The 27783-nt window shown below is 37.9% G+C and overlaps 1 protein-coding gene across 1 annotated transcript; it reads left to right on the top strand.

Annotated features, from left to right (window-relative positions):
* The first annotated feature begins 1015 nt into the window (after positions 1 to 1015).
* On the top strand, positions 1016 to 26761 carry ARGLU1 (arginine and glutamate rich 1). The gene is made up of 4 exons (XM_002824418.6): positions 1016 to 2336; positions 10267 to 10492; positions 12794 to 12877; positions 25922 to 26761. Exons 1-4 carry the CDS (start codon positions 1990 to 1992, stop codon positions 26084 to 26086), a joined length of 822 nt encoding a protein of 273 aa, XP_002824464.1. The 5' UTR covers positions 1016 to 1989; the 3' UTR covers positions 26087 to 26761.
* Positions 26762 to 27783: the final 1022 nt, after the last annotated feature.

Here is a 27783-nt window from a genome sequence, read left to right as displayed (position 1 = left end):
ACAAGGCACTGTTTTGGAAGCAGATAGCAAGCCCTTATCAGACACTGAATCTGCTGGTACCTTTATCTTGGACTTCCTAGCCTTCAGAACTCTGGTAAATAATGTCTATTATTTATAAATCACTCAGTCTAAAGTATTCTGTTATAGCAGTGGGAATGGACTGAGATAGGCACTAACTCCAGTTATGAGGTTAGAGCCCTCACAACCTAATCAATATCCCAAAGCCCCACCTTTTAATACTATTGCACTGGTGATTAGGTTTCAACATATGAATTTGAGGGAACACAAACTTTCAGACCCTAGAAGTGCCACTAAAAGAGAGCTCAGAGAGCTAGCTCACCCCTTCTATCACGTGAGAGCACTGTGAGTAGGTGCCTTCTGCGAGTCATCTGTGAATCTTCGGGTCCTCACCAGCGACCAGATCAGCTAGCACCTGGATCTTGGATTTCCAACTTTCAGAACTGTGAGAAATAATTTGTTGTTCATAAGCTGCCTAGTTTATGGTATTTTGTTACAGCAGTTGACACAGACGAATACACTACTCTTCTTTGTTTCCAAGTTTTCTTGATAATTAATTATGTGATCTTCCATATAAAACTTAAAATTAATTAGTTCTAAAACACATATCCCCAAGAGAATTTGGGACTCTCATGAGAATTGCACTAATTTTGTAATTTGACTTGGGAAGAATTGACAATATTTTTGATACTGACTACTCATCTAAGAATACAGCATGTTTTACATTTACTAGGGCTTTATTACTGCCTTTTCAGTAAAGGTTTATAATAAAGATTGTGTAACTTGTTAAAGTTTATTCCTAAGTATTTTATGGTTTCTGTTGCCATTGTGGAGGAAATATTATTTCATTTTTAATACGTTTTTGCTTATTCAAATAATTCTAATTTTTCTTCTACTTAGTTAAGCTTTATTATTGCACTCAATTTTAAAATTGAGGCACCTAGATTTTCAAGGGTTCCTGTCATCTGCAAATATTAACATTGCCTTTTCCTTTTAGGGCTCAACAATGACACAGTTTGTTGTACCACATAGGGACGAAGCTTTTCGTGGCTAGGGTTGAGGAGGGCTTGCTGGTTATGTGCAACGGCTTTGCACAATATGACCTAGGTTCACGTCCCTGCTCTGTCACCTACTAGTTGTGTGACCCTTATTTAACCTCTGTGGACCTCAGGGTCCTCATCTCTGAAACGTGGATAATAGTAGTACTTAATTCAGAATTGTAAGAATTAAGCACTTGTTAATACATTAAAGCATTTAGAAGGCACATTAAATCCTATAGTAAGCATTAGGTTACATTCATCAAAACCTGCTGCATACTTATCTCCTGCAAGTCTCATAAGCACTTCAGAAAGTGTGGTGTCTCCATTCTACGAATGAGGAAACTAAGCTCAAGGCAGCAAGTGATGAGTGCAGGGTCACTTGTAGATACATTTTAGGGCTGCCCCACAAGACCAGCTCCTAGAAAATAATGCAATCAATCAACTTCTGCGAGGCGGGACTTAAATCCCACTAAAACGTGCTTAATTCATTCAACATGGCGTTGGCATCTTACCAGGCAGGAAAAAAAAAGAGTACGCCAAGGCGAAAAGGAGAGTCTCCATCTATTGCGTCTCAGGCTTCCGCCAAGACTGGCGGAAAAAAACGAGTCCGCTCGGAAGCGGTCGCCTGCCTTCGGCAAAAATCGTCAGGAGGCGGGGCCCGCGCTTCGGCACGTTCCGCGCAGGGCATTGTGGGAAGGGCGGCCGGTGCAGCAGCAGCTGCCATCTTAGGGGCGCCTTGCGCTACGGCTTTCTCGTTGGAGGCGGCCTTCGTGGCAGCTGTAAACGTCGGGAAAAGGCATAAAGTCCGTTGGCCGACACCTTTCTTTCCTCCGGCCTCGGTAGAACTGCCAGCCCGCGTCCGAAGGCGGAGGCGAGGGGAACTGGCCGCGTGAGGGGCCTGAGGCGAGCGGTTAGAGCGTCGCCCGGAAGGATGGGCCGGTCTCGGAGCCGGAGCTCGTCCCGCTCCAAGCACACCAAGAGCAGCAAGCACAACAAGAAGCGCAGCCGGTCCCGGTCGCGATCCCGGGACAAGGAGCGCGTGCGGAAGCGTTCCAAATCTCGGGAAAGTAAACGGAACCGGCGGCGGGAGTCGCGGTCCCGCTCGCGCTCCACCAACACGGCCGTGTCCCGGCGCGAGCGGGACCGGGAGCGCGCCTCGTCCCCGCCCGACCGCATCGACATCTTCGGGCGCACGGTGAGCAAGCGCAGCAGCCTGGACGAGAAGCAGAAGCGAGAGGAGGAGGAGAAGAAAGCGGAGTTCGAGCGGCAGCGAAAAATGTGAGTGCCCGCGTGAGGAGGGACCGGGGCGTGCAGAGAGCGGGGCGCGGGGCGAGGGCGTGGGGCCGGGGCGGGACGGCGCGGGCCGGGAGAATGGCGGGGACGGTCCGGGGCTGGGGACCGGGCGCGGGAACGGGCCGGAGAGGCGGCGGCGGGGCGGGCAGGCTTGGCGTTTGGAAAGCTTGGGGTGGGACAGACCCAGGAGTTGTTCGGGATGGAAAATTCGAGGGCTTGAGCAGAAAGGGCTTAAATAAGAGAAGGCGATTTTGGCGCGAGAGAGGAGTGGTGTCCCGGAAGTAGGGGTGGAGTTCGGAGTGAGGTCGGAGAGCTGCGTCGGCTTGTGAGGCCGGGAGCGAGCTGGCCTGCAGATGTGGAGGGTGGTGAGCGTTTGTTGGTCGGCTTGAGAAGGAGAGAGAAGGGAATTAACCTTTCAGATGCGAATCACAGCTGGCCAGAAGCATTCTTCTATTGAAGCTCAAATTTGGGACAGGACTTAACTACTCTCGGGAATCATACACTTTAGGTGGTCCGCCAGAAAAATGAATTTTCACTTTAGTGTATTCCTATTGTTAAGGCGTTGGGATTGCTTTTTTCCCCTTGAGCCTACATCCTCACCCCTTCCTTGAGATGTTAAAAAAAAAAGGCACAGACCTTAAATGTACAGTGCGATGAGTTTTTTGACCTTTGAATTCACCTGTGTAATCACCATCCCAAAGCCTACCCCTTTTTTAACTTGCTTTCTATTCCTCTAGCAAAAACGTGCAGTTTTGTTGTTTCCCTTACACTGCTTCTTCAGAAGACACTTGAAGAGTTGCTTTTATTTTGGCGTTGCTCGCTTGAAGGATATTTGGTGAAAACTAAAGTTAGAGTGTGTTTCCGAAAATGTCAGCTCTCAGGTATTTCTGGCTATGAAAGTAGATGTGGATAAATAATCCCAAACTAAAGGAATTTTTGGGTTTTAAAATTTAGGGATTTGTTGTGTGTTTTGCTTTATGATCATCGTACTTTGATGCTCTGGGTATTCAGTTTCCAAAAACCACATTGAAAAGTAGATTTGAACAGTCCTACTAACTCCCAATTTAACCAGCCATACTTGGTCAGTTCTTCAGTGAATATTTGGAAAGTGCTCATGAAGCAAGAACGTTACTGAATTTATGATTTTCTCGAGGCGAGTTTATGTGTACTGAATTGACTGCAGGGTTTGTAGTTTTCTGTAGTTGGGTTTGTGTTAGGTAGATTTTCCAGCACACACACAGCTTGTTTCTAAAACCACAGTTATTAAAAGGTAGGACTGGAGCACTAATATTACAGCTGTACCTGGAGCTGTTTTGCTTCCAACACTCCCTTAAAACACATGCAACACTCAGTTTTTCCCGTACTTAGAACTGTCAGTGATATATATGAAAACAAAGTTCAAGTAATTGTTTCAAATTAAACCTTGATTTTGTAGAATACAACTTTTGGGTCTGCAACAAGGCCCTTAGCTGTAAAAATCTCAAATAGCTATCAGTAGATGGATGTATGAAACGTTACCTAAGACATTGCTGAGATAATTTCTACATGTGAAAACAAAGGATACCTCCAAAGAGTAGTAACTTGCCTTTCACTAGAAAGCTATGTGGGAAAAATGAAAAGAAACTTGGTATGCAAAGAATAAATAGAAACATTTAGCAGGTTTCACATGTATAGCAGAGAAGAAATACAGAAATGAAATATGGCAAATAGAGGAGCTATATGGTTCTCTGGTTTGAGAGAAGACGCAAACTGCCAATAGTATTTAGGAGGGAGAAGGGACCAGGGTTAGCAGCCACCTGTACTCTAAATTCCTGGGTGCCTTGCAATAGGCATTACTTAATATATTCTAATGCCTTGGAAGCAATGCAAAAGAAACAATGGAAAGACTTAAGTGTTGGAGCTTTGGGAATGTAAGGAAAGTTTTCAGTCTGCATATCCTGTTGGTTATTTTATTCATTTAACTGATGTTTATTGAGCATTTAATAAGTGCCAGGCACTGTGCTAGGTGCTGTTAATATAAAGATGTTTGGCCCTTCTCCAAGAGCTTGATCTAGCTCAGAGACAGATCATTAAATAGGCAATAATACAGTGTAGTAAATTTAGTGACAGTAATATAAACTGTATAAAGGAAGTATCCTGTGTGAGTGGAGGCTATAAGAATATGACAATGTCAGGCAAGGTATAGGACACACGTGGAGCACAGAAAAGAGCCTCCTCCCCCGACTCCTGCCAAAATAGAGGAAATGGTCTTAAAAGTGGAATAATCAGGTGACTGTTGACTTAGAACACGAAGTTCTATAAATATTTAAGCCATGGAGTGACTGGAGAGGTAAATAGAGGCTGGGAGTCACGTTAGGGTTATTGCATATCATATTAAAGAGCTTGGTTTTCATCCTAGAAACGGGAAGGATTTTAAGCAGGTAAATGACATGGTGCCTTTTTTGTTTTGATTGTTGTATAGGATGGAAACTAAGAGGTGGGTACAGAAGTTTACACAGGAGTAACGAGGATGGTTGTTGGAATGGAAAAGAGGGACAGATTTAAGAAACATTCAGGGTATATTAAATGGAATGTGGGACTTCAGAAAAAGAATGTTGGTTCTCATGTTTATAGTGTGGCTATTGCAACTCATCTACCAAATGTTTCGGTAACAACCATGTGGCAGGTACTGGTAAAAATTCAGAAACTTTGTAAATAGTGGATAAGGGAGAGGGAAAGGGGATAAGAGAATGGTGCCTTCACTGTGAGCACTAGTTTTGGATATACTGTACTGAGTTTATCCAGAGTTGATCATGTGAGACTGAAGCCTAGCTGAGAGGGGCTTCACTGAATGTCAGTGAAACCTTGAGAGTATATGGAATGACCCAGGGAGAATGTGGAGAGAGGAGAGCAGTTCATTCAAGGGACTGAAAGAACCTTAGGACATGCCTGTATTTGCATTTAGGAAGAGGGAGAAAAGCCTATGGTGGAAGCAGAAAGGAATATGGTAAAAATGCATAGTGTCAAGTGCCCTTACAAGAAATCTAGTTAGATGGAAAGAGACTGTAAAATAAGAATCAACCATTGGGTTTAACTAATTAGGAATTCTTTGGTAAGATTGGAAACCGTATTGGTTTACCACTTACAATTCTGAGTTGTTGAATAAATTACCTACTCTAACCTTTTTTTTAAATCTGTGAAATGGAGATAATCTGTCTTGCTTGTTGTGAAAATTGGAGATAATGTATTTAAAGTAGGTGATACTTGGCATATAATAGTTCTCAATAAGTAATGTTATTTAATGTAACTAACTTACATGGAGCCAGACCAAGCCTGATGAATTTAAGAAGTGATCTTATGAGTTGTAATCTTAATGCTTAAAAGGTAGGCCTTTACATTTTTAAAGACTTTTGCCCTCAGTTTTGAATAGGCAATTCACATGGTTCAAAATTCAGTTCAAAAGATCTTCCTCTCATCCTTGTGCCCCAGCCATTCAGTGTGGTTCTTCTCACCCCTCCCCCACACCAGTAGCACCATTTTCTTAAATGCTCTTTTGAGATGCTGCATGCATGTTGTATTAACTGTTGAAAAAATAGACAACTGAAAATAACTTGCAGCAAATCAGGAAAATGTTAATGGCATAGTAACTTACTCTAGCCTGTGATATCTAGGTTCGAATATCCTCCGTGTTCAACTGGATGACGGATTAAGAGCCTTCTAAATTAGAGTATCTACACTGAACTGGGATCTATATAAGTGATTCTTAGAATACTTGGGCAGTTCGTTGTTAGAGCAAAGAAGAGCTTTTAGGAGAAAATTGATTATATGGAACCGCATATTTTTGGAGGTTAAGGCTCTGACAGAACATTAAGGCATAAGACCTAGCTGATGTTAAGAATATTATTCATTTATTTATTTATTATTTTTGTAGAGAAGTTTCACTATGTTTCCCAGGCTGATCTTGAACTCCTGGCCTCAAGTAATCCTTCTACCTCAGCCTCCCAAAGTGCTGGGATTACATGTGTGAGCCACCGTGCCTGGCCTATACTTTTTCCTTTCTTTCTTTCTGGTAGTTAAATCTGTGTGCTTGTCTTTGCCTCTCTCATTTGTCCTGCAGAAACCGATGTAGGGTGGTAGTATAGTGCTTGCTTGAGATCATTAGCTTTGGCATCTACGTAGGTTCAGAGAAACAGCTCAGCAACATCCAGTGTGCTTGAGTCCAGAAACTTCAGCTCCTTGTTCTTAGTTTTCCTCGGTAAAAATGGGATACGTACCCACCGCATAGGAATAATTATGTGATTTAAATGATGACATGGTATATAAAGCTTTTGGCACAATATTATATGTTACCTATTAAGTAATAAGTAAATGCTGTTTGCTAATAATTATTAAGCGATTCCTAGAAGTAAGCCCCTAGGATTGAGTTCCCACATTTTAAAGATGTTTTAAAATAATGGTGCCAGTTACTCTAAAACAGTGCTGAAGTGCTGTAGCCTTACTGTTTTGTTTTTAATAGTTAGCATTTTAAAGTTCATTGTGATTAGTGGTTTTTTTTTTTTTTTTTGAGACGGAGTCTCACTCTGTCGCCCAGGCTGGAGTGCAGTGGTGCAGTGGTGCAGTGGCGCAGTCTCAGCTCACTGCAGGCTCTGCCTCCCGGGTTCACGCCATTCTCCTGTCTCAGCCTCCCGAGTAGCTGGGACTGCAGGCGCCCACCACCACACCCAGCTAATTTTTATTTTTTATTTTTTATTTTTTATTTTATTTTTACTTTTAGTAGAGATGGGATTTCACTGTGTTAGCCAGGATGGTCTCGATCTCCTGACCTCATGATCCACCTGCCTCGGCCTCCCAAAGTGCTGGGATTACAGGCGTGACCCACCGCACCCAGCCTGACTAGTGTTTTTAAAATACCTGAGAGCACAGAGAAAATAGGACCTAGTATTATACCATTTCCATTGAAAACCTTGAAGATCTTGATTTAATGCTTTCATCAGTATAACATATTATTGGCAGGGGAATGGATATTCAGCAGAGGAGCATGAGGAAAACATTAGAGAAAAGAACATCATGAGGGTGACAACTACTATGGCAAGGGTTTTGAGGAGTGGCTGTTAGATGATACCTATTTTGCAAGACACTAATGACCCACTCAAGAAAGTTCAGTGCCTCTTATGGGAGTAGGCATAATAGTGGTTTTATCATTGATTATGATGATAAATTTGCCATCAGTAAACATGAACTCATGCTTAATTCAGTTGTATATGTGCTCATTGGTTTGCTGAATTCAGTGTATGGCGGGGGGATAAAATTGAGCTTTCCTTCAGCACTGTTCATAAAATTTGATTTAAAATTTTTTTCTGATTACTGAAGTAGCATTTTTAATTTTACCAAGAAAAACAGCAGAAATTATATTCTTGCTAACACTTGTAGGCAAACAGTTTTGCTGTGGTACCCTGAACCCTGCCTGTTGCAAAGCTTCATTTTCATGTTGGGATGCCTTGCAGTTCCTCCAGGAACAAAGGGAGATAAGCAGCTTTGTGAGAAACTGCACTAGGTCATTTCTCATTCTCCAGTGTTTCAGTTGAGCATGGGACTTTCCACTTGCCCTCCCTTTGGGCTATAAAGTCGCTGAGCTGTAGTTAGAATTGACTCCTTAGCAGAGCAGCCCACGGCCTGCCTGTACTGCCTGTTACATGGGCCCTCTGGTTTTATGTCATCAGTGGAAATAGAAGCAGGGAACTGACATTCTGATTTGGCTTTTGCTGTAAGTAAATTTTATTTGGCTCGTTTTCTCCTTACTGACCAAAGCTATGGAAATGAGGCCCTGTTAGCCACTGCGCTTTTGCTGAGGGATGGCTTGACTGCCAAAAATAACCTTGAGTGTGTATCAGGTCTCTTCGGCCTTCACCAAATTCTTAAGATGGCAACTTTTTACTCCTAGGGCCTTCTTTCTACTTTGTGTGAAGTTTTAATTGGAACTGTGTTACATTATCCTTTTTTTAATAGTACTATGATCCACTTAGTATTGTTAATTAAAAGTCACATTGTACTGGTTTTGAAATTTTAAATATTAAGTTTCTTCTTAGGCTTCTCTACATTTACTAATTGCAGAAGAACCAACTAGCAAAAGTGTGTGTGTGTGTACACTTTATTATGAGAAATTTACATATACACAAAGGCAGATTATTATTATTCTTCTTGAGTACTCATTATCCAGATTCAACAGTTGTCAGTCTTGTTTCATTGATTAGTTTTCTTTCCTTTTGGATGAAGTAGAGAAACAACATTTTATATGGAAATGTGATTTAATTTCTATTGAAGTTGCTGTCTGGTTTCCTTTTATATGCTCCCAGTGATTGATTTTTTTTAGTATTGGGTAAGATATCTGCTCTCTTACTGAGCTGCTGTAGATAAAGACTTAAAACAACAGAGTCCTGCGAATGAGTGTTGGGCAAACATCTAGGCCCTTAAAGGAAAATATGCTTTCTCTGATACCTGCTGTCTCCTTGACAGAAGAATGTAGAGGATAAATGTAGAAACTGAAATGAATCAGATTGTTTAAGACACATTGGTGTCAGTGTGTTATCACTGTGAATAAGTAACAGGAGTTGAAAATGAGAGCCCTTGGGTGAGAATTGAATCATCCCGAAGAATAGAGTTGAGTTGAAGTGGATTGGAGTATTTAAAGGTCACTTAGAAACTATAAAGTCTTTAATAAACAGATAAATTGAATGAGTCTCATATATATGTATGTCAAATGAGTCATCAAAAGATAAAGGTTGCAGGTTTTATTTAATTTTGAGGGTTGTGAGAAAGTTGGAACATGAATCGTCCTCTTAGGATTTAGATTTACTGCAAGAGCCTCAGAATTTATTCATTCAGCACAAATTATTGTCTCAGAGTGCTGTTAACTAGAAATAGTATGAACAATATATGCAATATAAAATTTTTTAGTAACATTAAGAAATGGATGAAATTGATTTTAGTGTATATTTTTATCCAAAATATCATTTTTAACACGCAATCAAATAAAAATAGGAGATCATTTATATTCTTTTTCTTCATACTAAATTTCAGTTCGGACCAGACACATATGACTAGTGGCTATCACTGAATATCATTGGTATGAAATGTGCAGGATTTCCACAGTGGTGCCTTGTTGAATGTCAGTAATTTCAGCACAGAATTTTATTTTGAGTAAATTGGTTTATAATATCAAAATGGGATTGGAGTAATTATAAAACTGTAGTATCATGCTTTATTGAACTTTTTCTGGTAATAAAAATATATTTTTACCCACTTTCTCATTTCTAGAGGAGCTTTTAATTGAAAATCAATTAACAAAAGGAAGAAAAGACATGGGAACTATAAAGCTGAAGAACTTCAGTTCAAAACTTAAGTTGGTGATATTTTCAGTAAAAACTATGCACTATTACTCCAGCAGTCTGAATCTCTTCAATCTATGTTTATTCTCTCTTTGCTTAGCGGGAAATGAATTCAGCCAATCTGAGTTGCCTGCTACATAATTTCTCCTTACTTCTCTATAGCTTAGCCCCAGACGAAGGGATTGGCAAATGAGCAAATCCATATATTTTAACAACTTGTCCTCTGATTATAAAGTCGATAACAGAAGTAGATTTTCTGTCTCAGATTTATTGTTCCTAAGTTAGAACTAATGAATTAGGCTCTTTGTATATACCTGTTCTCCTGTATTTAGAATATGATAAAGGAAAAAAGATTTTATATTCATTTGAATTTCTGTATCAGTTAACATCTTCGTATCTGTCATTTCCTTAAATGTGACATGAAAATGAATTCTGAAAAAATCAGTGAATAATATCAGGCTCAATGGCTTGCTAGACTTAAAACTAGTTTTGTTTAAATTTATAGTTTTAAAAATAAATATCTAACTCGTTTTTTTCACTTTGTTTGCTAGTCGACAGCAAGAAATAGAAGAAAAACTCATCGAGGAAGAAACAGCACGAAGAGTGGAAGAATTGGTGGCAAAAAGAGTGGAGGAAGAACTGGAGAAAAGGAAGGATGAAATTGAACGAGAAGTTCTCCGAAGGGTGGAGGAAGCCAAACGCATCATGGAAAAGCAGTTGCTCGAAGAACTCGAGCGACAGAGACAAGCTGAGCTTGCAGCACAAAAAGCTAGAGAGGTAACGCTCGGTCGTTTGGAAAGTAGAGACAGTCCATGGCAAAACTTTCAGTGTTGGGTTCTGCCTCCTGCTCAGTTCAGAAAGAGATGGAATACAGACTATCTAATTCCTTTCTCATCTAAACTTAACATTGCTGCGAAAGTTAATTTTTTAGCCTATTGAGAAGTGCTGACTGATAACTTAAAAGTTGGAAGCTTTTATAAAACATATTCAAGGATACTTTTTGATTTAATGGAACTGGCTATTTGAGAAGTGTTTGAAACTTTTGCCATGGCTGCAGGACTTACATTCTTTTTTGGGAGGACGGTGGGGAGACAGGGAGTGGTAAAGGGAAAAGGTTAAAAATCCACCTGTGGTTGTATATTCTTCTATTCTGTCACTCTGTTACCTAGACTGTGAGAGGCTTTTGCCTTCAGTCAGATTAAAAAGAGCAGGGCCTAACATTGAGTGATAGCACCTGCTTTGATAAATAGGTTTTCTCACTCTTCTTTTTTTCCTTCTTTTATCCCTCACTCCCTCCCCTAAACCCTGCTTCAGCACAATGGACTAATTCTAGCATTCTGATCATAAGGCCCTCCATTTTCCTAATGTGTTTCAAGGAATCTTTTTAGGAAAAATATCCAGATTATTCATCCACTTTTTTTAGTATCTACTAACAACTCCTTTTTTTCTCTAGAGAGTTATGAAGGAACAGGTTGTCCTTGTCTGGAGTCAAGCTAAACACATGATTTGTTTTATCAGCAGCTGGAGCAGAAGTTGAAAATGTCTTTCTGTGAGACAGTAATTTGCTACTGAAGCTTTATAGCTTGTTGGCACTGATTACTCCAGGATCCAAAAACTTGGTGGTGAAAGTCACTGAAACACTCAAGGCAAATTACTTTACAGCCCTGAGTGTCTATCACCATAGTTTGCATAATGAATATGAATCCCATTGGTGTGTGATGTAGGAAATCCTATAGTTGTATTTTCTTGAACTGAAATATTTGACTCAAAATAATTAAGACTCATTGTCATTTTTCATCTTGGCATTATTGTGGACAAGTTGACCTATTAAATCTCTTTGCTTTCTGGTAAGCTTAGCTTTTAAAATGCATTTTCCCTTGTCCTGTCTTTAACTAGATAACATGCTTATATTTATAGTGGGTTTCACAGACTATAAAATTGAATGTATGAAATTTTTATTTGTGTCAGTGCTTTTAATAATGAAGATATTTTTGGAGTAATGGTGCTGTCTTGTAGCGAGTTATTAATCATAGTAAGATTTTTTTCTCTTCATTTGCTTTTTTTGTTTCATATTAACAATTTTTTTTTACACGGACACAACCCTCTGACAGTCTTTCCAAATATTAAAATCATTTGAATATGTATGCTGTGATCTGAACACTGCTCAAGCCATCAAGCAGTCTTCATATAGTTTGCATTATAAAATCTCATTAAATTCTCCAAGAAAAAATAAGTTGAAGAATTTTATTTCCTGACCATGCATCCCCTGGATTTCTGAGTTTCAGTTCAGATTGTAGATGACAATATAAGCTGCCTTCCGAAATTGTCAACATCTGAATGTTAAGTCCATTTTCCCCATGGAAGAAGCCCGTAGTTCCATGAAGTATGGATTACCATTTGTATTTTTCACTAACAGTAAATGTATTTTTCTTATTAATTGTTTGCCTTAGGAATGATGAATTACATTTTTTGTTCCTTCTTACCATAAACATCTGCATTCCTCAGCTCAGCCTTCCTTGTATGTTGTTTCTTTATAAATGGTTGAGCTGCTGATGCAGGTATTGCCAAGCTAACAGTACAAATCATTTTAAAGAGGAAGCTGGCGCGTATGGCAGCCGAGGAGCACACTCTGCAGGACACTGGACAAGACAGTAAATATTCAACTTTTAATGCTGATTAAAGGAGTATAGGTAAAGAATACGTAGGTATACATAATTGGTGAGACAAATATTCACTTTATTTATATTTTATATATTATTTTTTTAATTTGGTAAATACTATCCAGTTTTGTAGTTGTCCTTGTTGATTTGTGTGATATTAAAGTATTAGTAATAATTGCCAGGAAACTATCATTAGGGAGGGTTTAGTTGGTTGCTGTTTGGACTGGGAGGGATGATTTAAATTTAGTGCTAGAAACCAATTTTAGTGACTGCACAGTTTATCATTTGTCAGACAGAAGGTAGCTATAAAGCTACCCTGTAAGTCATATCAAAAAAGTTCAGAGGAAGATTAGTAAATATTTATCAATAAAAATAAACATTTTGTTTTTCTAATATCTTAACATATCCTCCCCTTTAGGAGGAAGAACGTGCAAAACGTGAGGAGCTAGAGCGAATACTGGAAGAGAATAACCGAAAAATTGCAGAAGCACAAGCCAAACTGGTAAGTGTAAAGCATACTTGAAAAGTGTTTTGTATTTTGCTTTATTTCCTTTTTTCAGATTTTGTGGATTGATTTTTGTGCCCTATAATTTGACTTATTTTAGGGGGATTCTCAGGACTAACTTTAAAGGCTTTTTGAGGCAAGGATAGGAACAATTGAGATTTTTACTTCCAATCTGGACAGAACTCCAAAATTTGCAGTGATTTTAAAAAACAAGTTTTCTGGGGAAATTGTTTTGTTCTCTATCCCCAGTTTTTTCTTTCCTAACCTCATTCACATTTCTCCTATGCCTAAAAAACTAATAGCAACAACAAAAGCTTGGGGGTATATTTAAACCAACTATAATACGCAGCATTTTACTTTGTATTCATTGGCTTGTTACCCAGGAGCAGATAGTATTTATTTGATAGTAAGTGCACCAGAGTAATTTCCTATTCCTAGTTTATAATCTTAAGAAATACAGAGTCTTTGGTAATTATATAATATAGAAAGATGGGGGTGGGGGGAAGCAAGTTGTAAGCTCCAGTTACATGGTATAAAGAAATTTTGTGGTTATAAATGTACAGAAAAATATCCAAGTGGGTCTAAGTAGCTAACAGTGGATCCCATTGAGAGTAGGGATGAAGGAAGACCATAAATAACCTTAATAAGAATGTAAAAAGTTAATACGGGGCAGTTGTTTCTAGAACATCATCTTCTGAAAAATAGGGTACTCTGGATAAGAGATAATGCTAGAAATATTCCAGATAACTTAGTGAACATGGCACAGTGGATTCTTGGTAAATATCACCTGGTATTTGTGAAGGCCATAATGGAATCCATTGGAAAGCCATAATCCGCTTTCGCAAAGAAAATCTTAAAATCTGCTAAGGTAGAAAAAGCAATAGGAATGTGAAATGGACGAGTCATTCTAAGTTATATTGCTGCATGCTTATGAATAAGTATGTGATAACTTTTTTTTTTAAGTGATTCCGGGATTCCATATAAGGAGAGAACCTCAGTGCAGATAGGAAGAAGAGGGAAAGTGTTCAATCTGAATTTGAGGTTAGAAGGTTGAGCTTTGAAGGGTAAATACACCCTGGTTTGTGAGGCATGGATGTTTCAGAAAAGAAGAAAAAAATGTGGTTGACAGTTAAATCATTGAAGCAAAATTACTGAGCAGGTGGAACTGGACCTCCTTTTAGGACATGTTAAAGAGATTGGATAGCTGTGGTGGGTTCATTATGTGGGTGGCCTGGAAGCTTGGTGTGCCCTCCCAAGATCTTGATCCCTTCTGACCCTGTGGTGGCTAGGGACGGCTTGGCCTCCTTGCATTATTCTTACAGTCCTCTATTATTTGCCCACATGAAAAATAAAAATATGACTTTTGGCGTGTGATCACTGGAAAGAATATTGGTAGTCATAACCTAATACTTCTCAAATGGTAGTAAAAGTTCTATTTTTGTTTTTTAATCCCAGTTTGTCTCAGACCTCTACTTTCGCAAAATACAGTTAAGGTGAATTACTAGAAAAATGAGGTCATATTGCTGTAAAAACTTCTAAAACCCTTATATTGATTTGTCCTTGTTGGGGATTGATTAGTTTGTAGATTATAAGTGGTCTGTGGGCCATGCTTAACATTAGATCACACAGATTTAGATTTGATCAGAGTGACACTATTCTTGCTTTGCTTTGTTTTTGAGATGGAGTTTTGCTCTTGTTGCTCAGGCTGAAGTGCAATGGCGCAGTCTCGGGTCATTGCAGCCTCCACCTCCTGGGTGGGTTCAGGCTATTCTCCTGCCTCAGCCTCCCGAGTAGCTGAGATTACAGGCACCCGCCACCATGCCCGGCTAATTTTTCTATTTTAGTAGAGATGGAGTTTTAGGGGTTTTACCATGTTGATCAGGCTGGTCTCGAACTCCTGACCTCAGGTGATCCACCCGCCTCGGCCTCCCAAAGTGCTGGGATTACAGGTGTGAGCCACCGCTCCTGGCCCAGTGTGACACTATTCTGATGGCATGCTTGTGATAAACTTCAGTAAAAAACATATCTTAGGGAAAAAGAGGCTTGGATTTGAGAAAGTTGAGTAAGAATTTGAACATATTTAACATGTTTGCTTACAGTGTTCAATAAAGTTGGAAGCATAGTAAATTGATACCGGAGAATTTTTTTTTTTTTTTTTTTGGATAGAGTCTCGCTGTGTTGCCTAGGCTGGTAGGCTGGAGTGCAGTGGTGCAGTCTCGGCTCACTGCAACCTCCGCCTTCCGGATTCAAGCAATTCTCCTGCCTCAGCCTCCTGAGTAGCTGGGACTACAGGTGTCCACCACTACACCCGGCTAATTTTTGTGTTTTTAGTAGAGACGGGGTTTCAGTATGTTGGCCAGGCTGGTCTCAAACTTGACCTTGTGATCCGCCTCACCGTCCTCCCAAAGTGCTGGGATTACAGGCGTGAGCTACCGCGCCTGGCCAAGAAAAGTGTTTTATTTGGTTCTGTTGGTGGTTATATGCTGGCAGGAAGAGTAGGGTATTCTTTGTGTAGGAGGAGACAAAAAATGTATAAAGATGGCAAGGTATACGTTGAGGCTCACTTCCACTTTTACTGCCTTTTTCCTTCCCCTTCCTCTCAATTTTGAGCACTATTCTTTAATCTTTATGTATGTTTATTGGAAAATATGTAAAATACATTCAAACTCCTATTAAAAGTACTTGATATCATATAAAGCAAGAAGAATGAGAAGCATTCTGGCCTCTAGAAGGTGATGAATGGTGAAGGATGATCAAAGGTAACTGTTTGCTACAATCTATATTGAGAAAAGCAACTTGATGAAAAAGTAGACAAGCCATTAAGTGCTTTTAAATAATTTAACATATTTTGGAAACAAAGACAACTCCAAAAAAAGTTACTAATACCATGGAAATATTTGGTAAGTGGTACAGGTAATGTAAGATAATGGCATAGTTGCCCTGGGAAACCTTCCTAGAAGAGGTAGTCCTTTGAGCTGGGGCCTGATGGATAGGTGGAAATTCTATTAGGAGGCAGACAAGAGTGTGAGGAAATGAAACAGGGCAAAGGCCTTTGGGGTAGTAGAATAAAACAAAGGCAGGGGCGTGGAAACTTGGGATATTGGGAGAAGTAGCTGTAGTAAAGTAGCAGCCATCCAACCTTATGTGTGCTAAGAAGTTTGTGTGGAAAGCGGATTATAGAAAAGACAAGTTGATAATGAAAGTACCCTGGAAGTGGGGAGGGAGATTTCTTAAACATTTTAACTGAGAAAATAATACAATGATGTTACAGATCAGTAATTAAGAGTAACTTCCTAATTAAAAAGGAGATTTGTACACAAGTAGGACAAGAAGCAACTACAATAAATTTCTGAAAATATATCTCAACCTCAGTAGAGAAGCAAAGAAATGTCCCCCTCTTTTCTTTTTCCTTAATAGAAATACCCTAAAGCCATTGTTTTTCACAGTGTCCTGTGTTGGCAGGTTATGATACAGATACCTCTTTACCTGTTCATGAGAATTTAAATGGGTATAACAGTTTCCGAAGACAATTAACAGTAAATCAGTAAATATAAAAAACTTTAATTCTGTATCTAAGACTTTATCTCATGAGATAGAATCATTTACAAATGAATTTATGTACAAAGATATTCTCAAATTATTTAAAATAGAAATGTCCAAGTTGTTGGATTCATTATTATTACACAGTGGGTTTTTCTGTAGCCAGAAAGTATTTGATAATTCAGGGGAAATACAAAATAGGAGGTAGCTAAATACAAAATTTATATGTCCAATATGATCCTTTTATTTTGAGAAACATACTTGCACATTTTAAGAGACAGAAAAATAAGCCAAAATGCTAAAAATAGTTATCCTTAATTGGTAGTCTTACGTGTAACTTTATACTTTTCTTCAGTTTCTACATGCTACAAGTAATGTATATCACTTTTTTGATCACATACAAACACTAGTAAAGAAGTTAAAGTCATACTTTTGACTTTTAAGTAGCTTTTTATGACACAAGTTCACAGATTGAATCCCGTAATGACTAATAAGGAATGTGTTAGCCTAGCCACACGAGCTCATCCATATGTGAAAATCATTGTTAAGTGCTCTAGTCCATGGGTAGTTACTGTTTTTTTCAATTCCACATTGTGTACCAAGATATTTGGTTTGTCAACAGAGACAAAAGTATTAACCAACAAACATACTTTATTTACAAAGTAAAAGCATCCAAATATGACTTGACTTGGCTTTTTGGCAGATTGTTCTTTGTTCTTGAGTTCGTGTTGGCGACACGTAACTATCTTTAGTTATTTGAAGGGTGAATACAATGGAAAATTTTAATTTTCTTTTGTTAAAAATAGTGCTTAAAATTTTTTGAAGTCTTCTTCATGGTGTTTTTATGATGTGCCTGGGAAAATCTCAGATACTGTTCCGAAATGTATATGAATTTTACTTTTTTGGAGAGGGAAACAGACTTAAAAATTGGAGATAGATTTTGCTATAGAATAAAATACTCTTCTAGAAGGTTGTGTCAGCAGGAGGAAGAAACTCTCAATCTATACCCTTGTCAAGATTGTAAAATATAAACCATACAACCTGGTTAGTGAATCTGGTGTAAACACCTAAACTGTAATAATAGATAGTTTCTAATAAAATTTTAGGTAACATACTGGTCAGAGGAAGGACAAATTACTTTTGATGGGAGACGGGGGTGTTTGGGGTGTTAAAGTATATGCAAGTTATAAATTCTAGATTTACAGATCTCTTTACTAATGAAATAGTTTTCTTCTCACCCCTTGCCAAGTTCATCGTGTTATACCACTTTGTATCTCACCAGTTTGTTGTCTCAGCAGTTTGAGAGAAGAAAAGATAGTGCCATGTTTGAAAGTTGCTTATATATCAAATGTGTACCACATACATAAGTTTAAAATAAACCAGAGTTTGCTTTGCAATGGAGGGATGGCTTTCTTTTAAATGAGTTTGTATGGTAGGCTGAAAAATCCCTTCTGTCCTCTCTCCATAAAAAACAATCTGTATTCTAATGCCTGGAATCTGAATGTGCCCATATATGACAAGGAGGGCGGGGCTTTTGCAGATGTGATTAAATATCTTGCAATGGGGAGTTTATTCTGGATTATCTGGTGGGCCTTAAATGCCATCACACGTATTCTTAGAGAGGCAGAGGGAAATTTTAGCATATAGCACAGACAGGAGAAGGAAGCTAAGTAAAGACAGAGGAGAGAGATTTGAAAATGTTGACTTTGAAGATTGAAGTGATGTAGGCTGAAGCCAAGGAATCCTGGCAGCCACCAGAAGCTGTAAGAGACAAGGAGCAGACTCTCCGCTGAAGACTCCAAAAGGAGAATGGACACCCTGCTGACACCTTGCTTTCAGCCCAGTGATAGTGATTTCAGACTGCTGGCCTCCAGAATAAATTTATTTTGAGCTGTTTAGTTTGTGGTAATATGTTACCTAAAAATGTGGAAGTGGTTTTGGAATCGGACAGTGGGTAGAGGCTCCAGTTTTGAGTCACATGATAGAAAATGCATACGTTGCCTTTAAAGACTGTTGGCAAAAATATGGATTTTAAAGGTGCTTCTGGTTAGGGCTCAGAAGCAAATTAGGAACATATAAACTGGAGGGAAAGAGATCCTTTCTATGTAGTGATAGAAAGCTTGGCTGAATTGTGTCCTACAGTTGTATGTAAGGCAGAACTTAAAACTTTTTCATATTTAGCTGAGAATTCTAAGTAAGTGTTGAAGTTGTAGCCCGGTTTCTTCCTGTTTATAGTAAAGTGGCAAGAAGAGCTAAATTGAAGAATGAACTGATAAGTATAGAAAGAACCACCAGCACTTGATGTTGGGAAAATCTCAGGCTATTCAGATGGCAAAAGGTGTTCACTGTTAGAAAAACTGGCTCTGGAAAGAAGGCCTGGGGTATTGCTAGACAGCCTTTTGTTTGTGTGGAAGAAACTATGCATGTAACTCATAGGTTCCCGTACTATTTCAGTAAAAGCCAGAAATAGATGAGATTATCCAGGAAATATCTATGGAGAACGATGTTTAATGATGGGACATGTAGGGGACCTCCAAAGTTTCTGAGAATGTTGTGTCAGCAGAAACTGCCAACTGGGACTGAAAAAGACACATGACACGATGAAGGAAGGTGTTCAGACTCCTGACAGAATCCACGTACACAGGAAAGGTGATGTGAAAACAAACACAGAGATTTGAGGATATTGACCTTGGAGTGAAGTGTCCACGTACCAAGAAACCTTGGCAGCCATCAGAAGCTGGAAGAGGCAAGGAACAGATTCTCCTGTAGAACTTCTGGAGGAAGTGGGTCCCTGCCAACGCTTTTGATTTTTGTTGCAGTGATACTGATTTTGGACTTCTTGCATCCATAATAAATTTCATCCAGTTACAGTTTATTACAGTGGCCACAGGAAATGAACGCAGTGGGAAAAAGAACAGGGTATCTTATAGTAGAGCGAGCATTTCTATAAGTTGAAATGGCACAATACTTAGGAAAAATAAGGCACCAAATGTAAATGTCAAATATTTTAATTTGAAATGAAGTTTTGGGTAAGTCAGGTAAGGATTTTCAGAGCACGAGAGGTTTTTTCCTGATTGTTAAGATAAAAAACTGGTTGAAGACCTTATGTTAATGTATTTGGGACAGTAATTTAAAAAATAAATTTCTGGACATGAGTGAGTGTGTTGACATTGTGAAGGATGGGTTTATAGGACACAAACTGGAAACACGAAGCCACTGAAGGCCAGTCAAAAGATGGGGCCTTGAATCACCAAAGTAGCAGTTCTTAGAAACTGTAAGGGAGAACTAATGGACTTGGTGAGTGAAGAGGTATGAAAAAGCCGGGACGCAGGGGGAAGTCTGTTGTAGGAACCAGAAAAGACCCTCCTGATGTAGTCATTCCTAATAAACTCATGCCAGGTATCCCAGGCATTTAAGGAAAACTTAGTGCACAAAATAGTGAATGACCAAGACAGAAGGACTGTTAAAAAGAGAGAATGTAGGATACAGAAGGTTAAAAGAGCCACATCTAGATAATACCTTTATTTGTGAAATTTTAGAACAGAAAGTGTAAAGAAAATCCCGAAGGTATCAGATTTTCCTTGGCAAAATTATAGAGCAGTCTCTCCAGAGTGCTCAGGCAGTGCTTTTTGTACATAATATTGCATACCAAGCTCAATCTCAGTCACTTCCTGCTTTTGAAACAGTTGTCTTCACTTCAGGTAACATGGAATTCATGGAGATATTATCTAAGGTTGAAGTTTCAAAAATGATTTAAGGTTATATATAAATGTCACAAGAGGGGAATTAAGAATAAAAGGGGGTAAAGGGAGTAGGTGGTGATAGGAATTTAGATGGTAGCTAATGATATCCCGTAATGATGGTTTGGCATATTAGAAACCCTAAGGAGGTAACTGTGAGAATAAATATGTTGTCACAGGGATGAAGAGGATCCTTGTGTTTTACCCTTCTGTTATTTAACATTGTACATGGAATACCTCAGAAAAATTTACTGACATAGTTTACTAAGTGTCAGAACTAACTGTATCAAATATATTTTTTCATTTTTTTATTCATTGGTTATCTAAAGTGGGATATACATTTAAAAAGTTATGGAAGGGAAGATGAATAAAGGAATTAAAATTATAAATGGCAGAGTGGATCAGGCTATTTATCTTGGAAGGTTTAAAATGTAGAAATCACATTTCTGAATAGTGGCATAGTTTCTAATTGTGCTGTTTTTCATCCATTTCTATAATCAGTCTTGAAAAGAAATATTTCTATGGATTTTTAAAATTTTATAAAGTTACATATATTTCAAATAGAGAATAGATTTCAGTATCTCTGTCTGCTAAAGGGACTGTTGCTAAGGACTACCTTGATTACATTTATAGACAGTTTAAGAAGGAGAATGCTTAGAAAAGTAATCTTTATAAAATGAGTAGATCCTCTGGGTAAAGACGGTAGGGCAGAGGCTGGGTGCAGTGGCTCACGCCTGTAATCCCAGCACTTTGGGTGGGCAAGGCAGGCAGATCACAAGGTCAGGAGATCTAGACCATCCTGGCTAACAAGATGAAATTCCATCTCTACTAAAATACTACAAAAAAATTAGCTGGGCTTTGTGGCACACGCCTGTAGTCCCAGCTACTCGGGAGGCTGAGGCAGGAGAATCGCATGAACCCGGGAGGCGGAGGTTGCAGTGAGCCAAGATCGTGTCATTGCTCTCCAGCCTGGGCAACAAGAGCAAGACTCTGTCTAAAAATAAATAAATAAATAGGGCAGAGATTACTGGGCGGGGTAAGTAGGCCTTTTAACTATAATGGAACATTTTTTGTGTGTGTACTTCTTATCACCAGTCACTCTTTAGCTTGGGGTACAAAGTTGAAAACCACCTTTGTGAGATTGAACAGGGTTATGAGCATAATGGCTAGGAGGGTCTGCCCCAGTGTAATGGTTCTGGTATTGTGGATGTTAGCTTTCTTCTTGGCCTCCAAGCTGTCCACTACATAATCCTTGTGAGTGAGTTGCTTAGTATTATTCATCTGTATAAATACATATATGCATCCCCAGCCCCCCAATGCAAATACTGCTTTCTTGTGCATAAATGTGAAACAAGCAGGGAAAGGAGCAATGATTGTATTCTCTGGCAAGTCGAGTCATCAGGAAAGAAAAAGTTACTACAGAGAGAGGATAAGATTTAGGAAAATACCTAGCAAATAAGGTATAGGGTCATACCACACTTACAGATGGTGGGTGAACAGGAAACCAGCTTTTCTCACTTGAGAGACTATATTAAAATGAGAGATGACTGTTGTTAGTGTTTGAATAGTCTTTTTTTTGTCAAAGTGTAATTAAGATTTATGCTTAGTTTAAAGCCATAGTAGAACAAAATACCAATATTTGTATATAGACAGTATATTCAACTAATTTTTAAATCATTGCATTAAATACTTCTAGTAGGCACTGTATGCCTAGCATTGGTGATTAACATTGTTGAGCCGTAGTCCCAGAGAAAATCAACTCTTCTGTGTATACATACACATACACTTTTGCCTTCTGTATTTGTAGACCTAAATGAAGAAACTTGATTCTTTACCCAATCTAAAGTGCAGAATTAGTATTTTATCTGAAGGAAGTTGCTTTACTTTAAAAATCTTGTTTTTAATTAGGCAAAATGATCACATGGTTCAAATTTTGTTTTTTTAGGAAGAGAAACAGTGAAGTCCCTTTACCTTCCCCCCAACCCAATCCCCAATTCCCAACCTCATCTCTAAAAGTGTACTCAGTTATGAGTTTTTAAAATCTTTTCAGAATGTCTATAAAAGCGTATTCAGGCAGATACAAATGCATAATATTTTAATTCTCCCTTTATTGCACAAAAGTAGCATGTACACATGGAACTTTCTTTTTTTCATTTAACAGTTTAACTTGGAGATTTTTCCATTGCGGAACATAGGGGCCTTCTTTTTTCCTCTTACTTGTTTTTAACAGCTATATAATATTCTGCTTTATATATCTTCAGTAACTTATTTAATGTACCCATATTGGTGGATATTTGGGTTTTTTTCACATTCTTTTCTTTCTATAAACTGTGTTGTAATATGTAACCCTGTAAATATATCAGTTTCGCATGGGTGCAAAACTTGCACATTGCTGTACAAGTATATAATATAAATTCCAGAAAATGTACTTGCTGGCATACAGTATTACGAAGATGTAATTTTGATAGTGTGAGAGTGCTCTTTATATGATAGCATATGTGTGTTAGTCCATTTTTTGCTGCTATAACAGAGATAGGGTAATTTATAAAAATATTTGGCTCAGGGTTCTGGAAGCTGGGAAGCCTAAGAACGTGGCACAGGCATCCCATGAGGTCTCCCCATGGTGGAAGGCATCACATGGAGAGCAAGCTGGACAGAGAGGGCCCTAGAGAGAGAGAAAAGTCAGGTGACCAGACTCATCTTCTTATCAGGAGCCCATTCCCATGGTAACCAACCCACATCCCACTCGGGTGATAACAGAATTAATCCATTAATGAGGATGAACCCCTCATGGCCTAATCACTGCTTAAATGCCCCACATCTTAATACTGTTAACAATGACAGTTAATTCTAACAGTGACCTTTGGGGGACATATTGAAACCACAGCAATGTGCTGTCACACTTTGAATTTCTGTCTTCTAGGGTAAAAAATGGTATATTTGTAATGTTCATTAGATTTCTCTTATGGATTAAGGTTGTGATGTTCTGCTTTATGTACCCTTACTCTCCAGGGCTCTAGTATCTTTTCCTAGGGTTGAGTTAGAACCTTAGAAGAAAGTGAATCTGAGTGTTTATATTGATAAAATGTTTCTTAGGCACACACACACATCCAAAGAACCCTTACTACATCTTGATTCAGTTGCACACACTGAGCTCTTACCCCAAATTTGTGATGATTTATTAAAACTGGATAAAGTGATTGGCATAGGAATTCACTAATGGTGACCGGTAGCAGGTAAGTCTTTTTGTTGTAGTATCAGTGAAAGCCTAAGGAAGAGAGTGGCTATTTGAAATAGATTCTGATGTACAGGTAGGATTTCCATAGAAGGAAAGAATGGCATGAGCAAAAGATGGGGGAACAAGATAGAAAGGAGCATTTAGAAGAGGAGTAGAAACAAAGCTGGAGCCAGGTTATAGAAAATCTTGTCTTAGAGAAACATTATACTTTAGGAAGTTAAGCTGTATGCCATGGACAGTGGATATCATTGGAAATTTGAGAACAAGAAAGAGTGAGCAATGATCAAGAAAGGTGAGTCTGGCAGTATCGTGTAGGATGTATTGAAGGACACACTGGAAACGGATACCATTTTAGATGTACAAAAGATATGTGGCCCTACACTGATATAGCTGGCAAAAGAAATGAAAATAAACTCTAGGCAGAGAATATAAAACAAGAATTAACAAACTTGAATGAAGAAGGAAGAGATGAAATAAAGCTATAGAATTTGAGTGGCAGAAGGGAAAGTGTAAAGGGCAGATTTATTTTAAGGCTAAAGTGGAAGAATTTAAATCTTAAAACATGTTGAATTTTGAAGCAAGTCCTAGGTCTCCCAGGTGGATGTGTCCAGTAGCCAGGTCTAAATGTAGCATAGGAAAAAGGTTTTAGAGAGCTGTACCTTAAAGATACATTTTAGCTCTCTGTTGGATTTTCCACCATGCTCACCTGCCAGATTCTCTCAATGCTTGTAATTCTGATCTTTGTTATCTCCAACCTTACTTGACTGCGGTTGATTTGTTCCAACACCTATCTTTTAGTCTATGTCACATTGCTGTCTAAACTTCTTTGTGTTCTTCCCAATATAAAATTTAAACATTTTGTATTGCATACCGGAGTCCTGTTACCTTTTCCATCTTCCTCTGCCATAAAGCCTATAAACCAGTCACATTACACTTTATTTAAAAAATATATATAAATCAATGGAGACAAAAGAAGTAATTAGTGTGTGGCATTAAAGAATGTATCAGAAGAGAGAACATTTTTAAAAGACTTAAGTGAACAGAAGAATTTATTTGAATAAAGAGAAAAATCACTGAATTTGATAGATTTTGACCATACAGAAGATAATTTTAGTGGAATAATGGAGATGGAATCAATGACCTAAAATTTGACTTTGAATGGGAATAGGTAGGCAGCTCAAAGGATGCAGTGAATGTTTTAAGATCACTGTCAGATAGAGGGGAAAAAGGATAAATCATGATAACTGATATTAAAAAGGGTTAGAGCAGGCTTTCTCAATTTTGGCACTGATGGGATCGTTCTTTGTTGTGGGAGCTAAAATTTGACTTTGAATGGGAATAGGTAGGCAGCTCAAAGGATGCAGTGAATGTTTTAAGATCACTGTCAGATAGAGGGGAAAAAGGATAAATCATGATAACTGATATTAAAAAGGGTGAGAGCAGGCTTTCTCAATTTTGGCACTGATTGGATCATTCTTTGGTGTGGGAGCTGTCTTCCACATTATAGGATGTGTAGCATTGACCCAGTCTTCCACCCACTAGATTCCAGGAGCCATTCCCAGTTGTGGCAGCCAGAATCATCTCCATGCATTGCCTAATGTCCCCTTGGGGAAGGGATTAAAATTGTGCTTGGTTGAGAATTGAAGATGTGTGTATGGTATCTCTAGGAAGCATGAGAAGGGCCTGACTTTGGTAAAGGGGGAAATCTGTGGAAGAATGCAGGAAAGAAGTTGCTTGACATGGAAGGAGTTGAAGGCACTGCAGGAGTGGAATCAGTTATACCAGTGTCCTTTTGAAATTAGGTAGCACTTTATAGTCAGGTCAGAAGGTTTTCTAATATTTTTCTTCAGGTAATTGGGTCTGTCGTGTTTCTTGGTTGTCTACTGATACTATAATATAGTGCCTTTTTTTCAGCATGATTTGACCACCCAAACAAAAAGCCCCAGTGGAGATTTTTTCCTATGTTTTTGTTTTTGTGTGTGTGTTTATGCCCTTCAACTATAAATATGGTAATTGGTAGATAACCTGCTCTTTGAGTAAATCTGTGCCTCGGTTTATAATTAACGATCTATTAACCTGGTACAATGAAGTTAGAGATAAAAATAGGTATAGAACAAAATCTGTCATGATCTCAACATGTGATTTGTGGAAATTAATTTCGATTTCCAAAATGTGTAAGTGCTTTTCCATAATTTGTTCATTTATTTTCATTAAAAATGAAAGAAAATGTAGATGTAATTAATAAAGGGTTCTCTTTTAATTTTCTTAATTCTTTTTTCTCTACCACTTAAACTATGTGACCTTAGTCAAATTTTATGACACATGCCATTGTGTATAAGTTGTTACCTCATAACTAAAATATTTTCAAGGCATGTAATTCATAGGAAGTCCTTGTTTTACCCTCTTTTTTGCATTTGCATTAAAAATTTTTTTGTAGATATATAATAGATAACACCTGTTGCAGGGGTATATATGATAATTTTTAATACATTTCTATAATTAATTTTTACTGTTAACTTTCAGGCCGAAGAACAGTTGAGAATTGTTGAAGAACAAAGAAAGATTCATGAGGAAAGGATGAAACTAGAACAAGAACGACAACGTCAACAAAAAGAAGAACAAAAAATTATCCTGGGCAAGGGGAAGTCCAGGCCAAAACTGTCCTTCTCATTAAAAACCCAGGATTAAATTGCAAACTCTGAACTTTTTACAAAGAAAAATGGAAAAACTTTGTATGGTAGCTTCATGTTGAAGTGGTTTTTTGTTTTTGTTTTTGTTTTCGTTTTTTTAATTTGTAAAATCTGGAAAGTTAGCTTGTTCTAATAGGGGCTATGCTCTGCAATTCCCTTTTTTTTTTTTTTTTTCCTTCCACTAAGTCAAATCCTTATCAGATCATTGTTGTCTTCTAAGGAGTGACGTATTTTTCACCTGTTTGGATTCTATATTAGTGGTCTGAGGAAGAGCAGATCACATTGTAAAACTATGGATGGTCTGATAAGGCTTTTACTGACCCCACTGACTTCAGAGTTATACTCTGTTTGCTACATCATAATGCTGGTTTTGCTGACTTTTTGTTTTTTTATATATTTATAAAAAAAGAAAAAGTTGGTGATTGCATTGGGAAATTCCCAGGGTATTACTGGACCTATGTGGTGTATTGTTAAACCAGTGTCCTTGTGATACTGTTGCTCTTGATGTTCCTGATACAGGTAAGGAAACAGTTGGTCAACTGATACAAAGTATATATACAGTTCAGTATTGTCTCTGTTCATTTTGTTTTTATTTCATTGACAAAATCAAACCAGCATTCCCCATTGTGTAAATAAATGATTTTGCTGAATAAAGTAAAGTCTTAAATTCGTATGTTGAAGCAATTTTTTTTAAAGTTATGTTAAGTCTTAAAGAGGGTGGTACACTTTTTGATGGTCAACCATTTAGAAGTCTTAGAACTATATTTCCTCTTGTTTATACTTTTAACATAGGGTTTAATGTACATTAAATATACTTGTGAATTAGTATTTAATGGCTATTTTTACAAATATCAACTTTATGCTGATAGAGCAAATGGCATCAGTGTTACCTTTAAGAAAGACTAACAACACCCAGAAGATTTAAATTCTCAAACCTGTGCCTCTGTTTTAGGATATAAGTATTATCACAAATTATACTTAATAAAGGCTAGAAAAATGCTTTTAAATTACGGAATCTGAGATCATTTTCAGAGTGGGCCATCAGAAAGAACTTAGCTTTATACTGTCAAAAAAAGGCTAAGATGGTCAAGTCATTTTCATTGTGTAGTGTACTTGCACGTTTATTTTTAGGACAAACACATTTGAACTTTATGAAGTTTTGTTTTTTTTTTTTTTGCATGTGGAATCTTACGGATGGCTTTCATTTTATACACTAGAATCTGCCTCATTTACTCTTACATATGTTTAAGTATACAGGTATTAAAACATTCAAGAAAAGGATATTGATCTAAAATGCTACCTGAGATGCATAAACATGTCATCAAGTAGAGAAAATATTTTTATTTTTTCCCAATATTTTTTAGACAGTTTGATTATTCTTAAAAATTGAAAACATAAGCTAATGAGATGACTAAATGGTAGATTATTTTGTGTGTGCATGCTAAGAAAAATGCTGTTGCTTTAGTTTTGAGCTCTTCAATGAGTCTAATTGTGGTAAGGAACAATATAAAATCAGTTTAAAGATCTTTAAAGGTAGAATTTTAAATAGGCATGAAATATAGTGAGAACTTTTAGTAAACATGCTACCTATTCTAAAATCAAACATTTTATTTTCCCAAAGAATACAGGTTGCCAAAAAATACTTTATCTCTAAATATAGGTTAGCTGTAATTATTTCATGATTTTTTTTTTTCC

Source organism: Pongo abelii, chromosome 14, assembly GCF_028885655.2.
Source record: "Pongo abelii isolate AG06213 chromosome 14, NHGRI_mPonAbe1-v2.0_pri, whole genome shotgun sequence".
In the NCBI taxonomy this organism is placed as follows: Eukaryota; Metazoa; Chordata; class Mammalia; order Primates; family Hominidae; genus Pongo; species Pongo abelii.
The sequence above is the reverse complement of the archived record's forward strand: the minus strand, read 5'-3'. Positions and strand labels throughout refer to the sequence as shown.

Bases quoted from the DNA above. Each gene is read 5' to 3' on its own strand.
- ARGLU1 (XM_002824418.6), top strand. From the start codon at position 1,990: ATGGGCCGGTCTCGGAGCCGGAGCTCGTCCCGCTCCAAGCACACCAAG. The intron at 2,337-10,266 runs GTGAGTGCCCGC...TTTGTTTGCTAG, and splicing joins TTCGAGCGGCAGCGAAAAAT to TCGACAGCAAGAAATAGAAG. The intron at 12,878-25,921 runs GTAAGTGTAAAG...GTTAACTTTCAG, and splicing joins CAGAAGCACAAGCCAAACTG to GCCGAAGAACAGTTGAGAAT.